Raw genomic sequence first — 7,352 nt, 5'->3', positions numbered from 1 at the left:
ACGATTTAGCTGATTTTGTCTTAACCGCCGGTAAAGCGTCAACTCCGTCGCAATCTCATACGGTCGGTCCGAAAAGGGCTCAAGAGACCAAAAATGGGTTACCGATCCTAAAGTATTATAACTTGAAATCTTAAAAATATAGTTCAATAAAATACCTTACTTTACAACTAAAACGAACACTGTTTGTTCACTCAGAACGATTGCAGATCTAATTAGCCCATATATTTCTTACAATTTTTAATTAATACTGATTAATAAAATGGTGATTTTTTAATTAAAAAAACATTCTATGTCGTATCTTAGTTCCTCGTTAACTGACACGTGCAGTCTGTTTGGATGGCACTGTTCCTGGGTACCATCTGCATCGAGGTTTTGGATCAGGTGCAGATAATTGGCTAGTGGACTTAGAGGTGAGATGACTCTCGTTTTAGTTTTGGATGCATTATCTTAGTCATTTTCCAGAGAACATTTACGTGAGATCGAGCATGAGCATGAGCATGTGCATCCGAATGACTACTCAAAAGACGATTAACCGAACGTCGTCGTCTTAGGGAGGAGGCTGGTGCAACGACGTCGGGTCATGCCTCTACGCCATTAAGGGTCATCGTGGTTCCTCAAATTACATGGAGAAGCTATATTTTGATGGGATATTAAGCGACAAGCCGGAACAAAACCCTGGTACTCATCCGATTCATTCATTCATTCATTCTTTTACTTTTCTCTCCGTCTTCCAAAATGATTTGTTTGGTCAAAGTTCTCTTGATGGTTTTGATATGTCGCAGACTTCTACAACTGGAACAGAGTTGAAGTTCGCTATTGCGATGGTGCATCATTCGCTGGCGAGGGTTTCGATGGGGTGAGTAAGATTACTTGAGATGTGTTGGTCTTCTTCTCGTGCTAAAATTATCTCTTTCGTGCACTACTGATCAGCAACTAAATGACAGGAACACAACCTTTATTTCCGAGGTCAACGGATCTGGTCAGCTGTCATGGAAGACCTCATGTCAAAAGGAATGCGTTCCGCCAAACAGGTTTTCCTTCTTCATCTTCAACTTCATTCCTTTGGTCTCTGGAATTCCATCAACCGCTCATGTAATGCCTGCTGCAGGCCCTGCTTTCTGGTTGCTCTGCTGGGGGTTTGGCATCCATACTACACTGCGACGAGTTCCGAGCATTGTTTCCACAAACCACCAAAGTCAAGTGCCTATCTGATGCTGGATTCTTCGTTGATCTGTAAGCCATGCCATATGCGCTCTTGATGACCCCCATCATTTGTTTGCTCAAATGCCTCTGCGTTGATTGACTGTGTAATATTCGTCTATTTATGAATTCAGTGTCGACATAAGTGGTGGTCATGCCGTACGATCCTTCTACGATGGAGTAGTCACTCTGCAGGTGATTTACTCGATCTGGCTGTCCTAAGTTTCACTGCACTTGAATAATTTTTACAAATCACAAGCTTTCCTTGCCACTTAGTCTGATGTCTTTCTGTTCTACCTGTGCAAAACTCCTGTGGATGTAAAGGGAGTGGCCCAGAACTTGCCCAAGTATTGTACTTCCCGGATGAATGCAACCTCGGTAGGCTTTCTTCCCCAATGAGAGTATCTTATGGATCTACAAAGTGAACGAGTGATGATGATTTGTTTCTTTCTTTAAATTTGTTGCAGTGCTTCTTCCCACAGTACATAGTGGCTAATATCACAACTCCGACTTTTCTTTTGAATGCAGCGTATGATACATATCAGGTATGTAAAGAATGCAGTTTTAGTTTCATGCTTGTTGCAGTTTTAGAATCATCGGGTCCTTGTTTCTCTTACATAGTGTACTTGAGGCCTAACTCAATGATGGCATAGGCAATGGCTTCATGTTGTGACTAATCATGTCCACGAGTAGTTTCTTTCTACTTGAACTTCTCACCATGCCTAATAAGTCATTAGTTCATGTTTCCCCTTGCATGGTGCATATAACTGGTCACTCCATGACGTCTTCTCTATCATGTTGATAAATAGCCATGAGATAACTAGCCTGTTAATTTTGTTGAATCTAAATTACTGGCTCAAAATGTTTCATTCCATATTAATAATTATTAATAATTATGAACTCATATAACCTTTATAAATTTATTCATGTCATCTTCTACATAGGTCTAAATCGAGATACTATACTAGTATTAAATAAAAGCTCATTCCTTGTTTATGTTTTCTCAGATTCAACAAGCCTTAGCTCCTATCAGCGTTGATCCTAAAGAGACTTGGAAAGCGTGCAAGTTCAACCATTCGGCATGCGATTCGAACCAAATGCAAATTTTGCAAGGTATGAATCGCTTAATTTATTTCATCTTTAATGTTGATGAGAATTATTATCATCAAGACTATCCTTCTGTCAACAGGATTCAGGAATACAATGCTTAATGCTTTACAAGGATTTGCTGCACTTGACAAAAATGGGCACTTTATTAATTCATGTTTCACCCATGGTCAAATATACGATCCAAATAAATGGTACAGTGACAATTCTCCCACCATCGGAAATAAGGTGTGTCTATGTCTTATAGATTGAGTATCTTCTATTTCAACATATTTTGTTTCTTATGATATTAGAAAGCATTGTTGTGAAAAGCTAAGATTCTCCATCAATTTGGCTTTAAAATTTTTAGTGATATTTGATTAGAAGGGTTAAAACCTCGTCCTATAAATTTTTAATACTAAAATGTTAATCTTATTATGATAGTGTACTTACCTAATCGAAAATTTACCTGACTAATCGATAAAGACCTTGACCATTGGTGTAACAAGGTCTTACAATTTAATTCTGTTTTCATCATTCATCTTTATATATGCATATATACTTTACTTACATTGGCACTCTTGTGGTTACGTGTCATCCTTATTATGTTGACTCTGTTTCTGTGCAGAGAATCGCAACATCAGTTGGCGACTGGTACTTTGATCGATCCCAAGTAAAGGCGATCGACTGTGCTTACCCTTGCGACAACACTTGCCACCATGACCTGTAACACAAGGCGAATGAGGAGTCAGAAACACTAATCGTTTGATTAGTTCTCCCATACAAAATCTTAGAACAACAAAGCAGCAAACAGATGTCACTCCTTTCTTCAGTCATAGTAACAACAGGAAATTGACTCCTGAGTTCTTATTTCTGTTGTAGTATGTTCACAGAGATTTACTGTACCTACTGGTTATTGTTGTCGTGCAAACATTCACTGATAGAAAAATTGAAAATTTTATTGCTTTTATAAATTTCAGAACCTAAAATTGCATGAGTGTTGAATCAGAGAAGCAAATTTATTGTACTATGGAATCTCACATCTATGAAACAGCTTGGGAGAATTAATCCATATGGGACCAAAAAGGCAACAGCCGGAAGAAATATAGACCAAAATCTGATTACAGTGCAATAGGAAGTCAACCAACTATCATCATCAAAATATTATATGAAACTGGGCTTCAGCAATTGATGAACTATGCATCATAAACTAATCCTGATGGATAACGTTGCACCTCAAACCAAATGATAATAGTAAGAAATTTCCATTATGTATTATATTTCTTCTGTAATGGAGCCTTCTTGAAAAATTTGAACCCGTACCAGCTCATAAGGAGGATCCTTGTGTGCTGCTGGATTTAAGCGTGAGAGAATACTTTGAAACTAAAATTGAAATTTTAGACTCAACAATCAAAGATCATACCAAAAAATTGATGCAAGACTAAAGTGGTTCAATATTCAGTATTTACATTCGTAAAAAAAAATTAAAATTCTTTATCATATGAGATAAATTACAAGTATGGTTGAGTTAACTCTAACTCAGGTCGAACCTTTTGTATACTCTTTTACATAAACCTATAAGAATTTCTCATTATTTTTATCTAATCATCTTTAGATCTATTAGAGAGAAACTCAGAAGAACTCAAAATATGTTCTCTCATCTTATTTTCCCATCCAAACCTAAAAATACACATATAGCAACAAATTCTAATTTACTAAAAACTCATCTTCCTACTTAAATCCCTAATCATAATTCATATCCTAATCCATCAAATAGTTTGAATTCTCTTATATTTCGAAAAACACTTATCAAACCCACCAAAATCAATTTAGAATATACATAAAATATATCTTATCATTGTATCGTGTGCCATCTCTCATAGGTGACCACATAGTATGAGAATATATGATAGGACAAAAAAAGTTAATAGAACATTACCAGTAAAATACTTTGTAGAATCAGATGCTTAGAGAGAACTAGGGAACACTTAACAGTAGAAATAAGAATCACAAGTTTACCGTGAAACGATTCTCTCTCAATTGTTGGGGAGATAATAATGAGAGACATTGCACAAATTCATTTTTGTTCTTATTTCAAACCAAGAGAGCCACGAGGCCTTTTCCCCTACTGCAAAAAAAATTGGACTAGACAAGAACTCGTTATTGCATAAACTTAAGGTTCTGACACTGTTTAAAAGTCAATATCTGACAATATATGCTTGTCATGATGTATTTAGAATTCATGGGAACAAAAGAATTACAAGAAATGCAAATGCAGGCACTCAAATCAAGATGTTTGAAAGAAAGATTCAGTAAATATGAGATCCTCCTCATGTTTTCTTTATGACATTTGTTTCTATTGTTTATGATTAGAATAGGATTAGCTTCTAAACATAAAATCATAATCATATTATTATACGGAATAAGTTTGATATCATTATATGAAATCAAATAATTATAGATTAAAGATTAGATATGAGTATATTTTAATATCATTCAAAATATCTTTATTCGAATTATAGAATATACTTTGTAGTTGAACATAAAAATATTGATTTAGAAAGAGTATTAAACTTATCTTCACCTCTTTTCTTATTTTTCAAAAGATCATTATGAGCGATAAAATAGGAACTAAAGGGAGGCAATAATAAATTTATAATCTCGTGTTATATTGTATTATATTTTTTTTAATATTGAATCCCTAGGATATTCTATCTGAAAGCAAAGTATATAAGATAATTAATTATGAGAGTCTCTTATTAAAGATCCTTTTTTCTGAGTTTTTAAATAATATTTATTGAGTCTGTTTAGTTCAATTGTTTATTTAGTCTGTTTAGTTTAATTAGAATCAGGTAGAGGTTTATTTAATATTTATTTATTATTAGAGTCCAAGTTCTTATGGATTTTAAGTGGAACTCTATAAATAATGATGTAATCATTTCTCTTGACAGACAATGAAATATTATTATTCAGTCTTTTAACAAACCCTAAGAGGTCGATCCCCTCGAAGTGATTATTCCCCATCTCTTTTCTCTTCTCTCCTTTCTTCCATGATAAGACCCTAGGGTCTTATCATTTGGTATCAGAGGTGATAGCGGTGATCTTAGCATTTCTCACCCCTGCTTCCCCTACTTTCGGCCAGCCCACCCGCTCCCGCTGCTCTCCGGCCAGCAACCAACTCTGCCCCACTTCCCGGCCAGGGTCCACCGCCTCCTATCACCTCCCACCCGAGCCACCACCACTACCTTCTTCTCCACCGCCACCTGCCTCCCCTTGTGTCGTAGCCGCAGCCGCTCGACCTCCCCTCCTCGCAGCGACCAAAATAGGGCAATTGAGAAAGGGTCGCAGCCACTATTTCCGACTAGCGGACCACCCCCTGGCAACGCCTAGCCTCGGTGCCCCTTTACTACTCCTCGTCCTCGACGACCTTGCTCCCAGCCACACCGCCACTGCTGCCTCTCAACCCCGGCAACAACGTTTCCTTATACGGTGTGATAGAAACAGAGCTCCCTATGTTGTCGCAGCCCCCCATCGATCCTTGCCGCCTCCTTCTCCACCGTCACCGCTCGACCATCGTCGTCACTGCTCCCTGGCCACCAACCTTCCCCTCTCCAGCACTGCAGCCCCTACTTCCTGGCAGCCCGTACCCTTGCTTCCCTTCTTCCCCACCGCTGCTGCAAGGCAACTCCTTCTCCACCGCCGCCGTTGCTTCCCGGCTGCTCGACCACCGCTGTCGTTGCTCCCTAACCTGCGACCTTCGCCTCCTCGTTACCCCATCCTGCTCAAGCGAGAAGGGTCATGGCCGCTACTTCGCAACCAACGAACCACCCCCTCGTTGCTTCTACCATCGGTGATGCTGCCCCCAACCGCGCCACCATCGTTGCCTCCCCTTGGGTCGCAACCGCAATCGCTTGACCATCCCTCCTCGCGGCAATCAAAACAAGGCAACCATGACCACCGCAGCCACCGTCGTTTCCTCAACCGCACGCGATCCCTCGACGTCACCAGCACCTCCTTCCATAGTGTGATAGAGATAGAGCAACGCTGCCTTCCATCTGCACTAGTGCAACCACCGCAACGGTGAGCCCTTGGCAGTGCTGCCCCCTAGCTGCACAACCATCGTTGCCTCCCAGCCCTCAACAATAGCGATCCCTCTATGCAATGACCGCAACAAGCATCGCTGCCTCCCACTTAGCGATCGCAGCTATGTCCCTGCATCCTCGTAGCAACCCTTCATTCCCACAGTGCTGCCACCGACTGCATCACAACAGCAGCACAGAATAGGGCAGTGATTGATGCCCTAGTTGTTAGGATCAAGAGCACTAAGAGGGGGGGGGGGGTGAATTAGTACAGTGGAAAACTTTCGACGATTTAAAACGACGTTCATACGATAAAAATACTTTCAATGAAAAACCATTTTGGAAAGTTCTTCAACTTAAGATTAAGCAAAGTACAGTTGAAGAAAAGCAATGGAGGCAGTTTGCAGTAAAGATAGAGAGCAGAATGTAAATGTAAACCGAGATTTAGAGTGGTTTGGTCAATCTTGACCTACATCCACTTTTGGCTTCCTCCTCCGATGAGGTTACCGACGTCTACTAGAGGCCTTCCTTCAATAAGCGAAGGCCAACCACCCTATTACAGCTTTACTCCTTTTGACAGGCTTAGGAGACAACCCTTACAGATTTTTACTCCTCTCTTGAATGATCAAAACTTAGATGAAAAGAGGGAGAAGAACTTTTAGCCTTTTACAACACTTTTGAGCTCTCAAATTCTCAGAATAAGATCAAGATTTCGGTGCCCTTTCATACAGGAAAGGGTGGGGTTTATATAGTCCCCAACTGGTTCGAATTTGGAGCTCAAAAATATCATCTCCCGAATTTTCAAGATCCTGGCGGTACTACCACCATAATTGGGCAGTACTATCGCTTGGCAGAGCTCGGACATCGAACTCTGGCAGTACCACCACCTGATAGGGGTGGTATCACCGCTCAGCTTCACTTGGAGACCGAGCTCAGGCGGTACCACCGCCCAGCATTCCTGGGAGACTGAGCTCCTAGGCGGTGCCA

General features: G+C 40.1%; 1 protein-coding gene across 1 annotated transcript; it reads left to right on the top strand.

The window, feature by feature from the left end:
• The first annotated feature begins 499 nt into the window (after positions 1-499).
• Positions 500-3,218, top strand: LOC103988592 (pectin acetylesterase 3-like). Its single transcript, XM_009407176.3, has 10 exons — positions 500-678; positions 783-856; positions 945-1,031; positions 1,109-1,233; positions 1,335-1,395; positions 1,525-1,578; positions 1,668-1,745; positions 2,208-2,313; positions 2,390-2,535; positions 2,915-3,218. Exons 1-10 carry the CDS (start codon positions 624-626, stop codon positions 3,014-3,016), a joined length of 888 nt encoding a protein of 295 aa, XP_009405451.2. The 5' UTR covers positions 500-623; the 3' UTR covers positions 3,017-3,218.
• Positions 3,219-7,352: the final 4,134 nt, after the last annotated feature.

This window comes from Musa acuminata, chromosome BXJ3-6 (genome assembly GCF_036884655.1).
Source record: "Musa acuminata AAA Group cultivar baxijiao chromosome BXJ3-6, Cavendish_Baxijiao_AAA, whole genome shotgun sequence".
NCBI classification, from domain to species: Eukaryota; Viridiplantae; Streptophyta; class Magnoliopsida; order Zingiberales; family Musaceae; genus Musa; species Musa acuminata.
The sequence above is the reverse complement of the archived record's forward strand: the minus strand, read 5'-3'. Positions and strand labels throughout refer to the sequence as shown.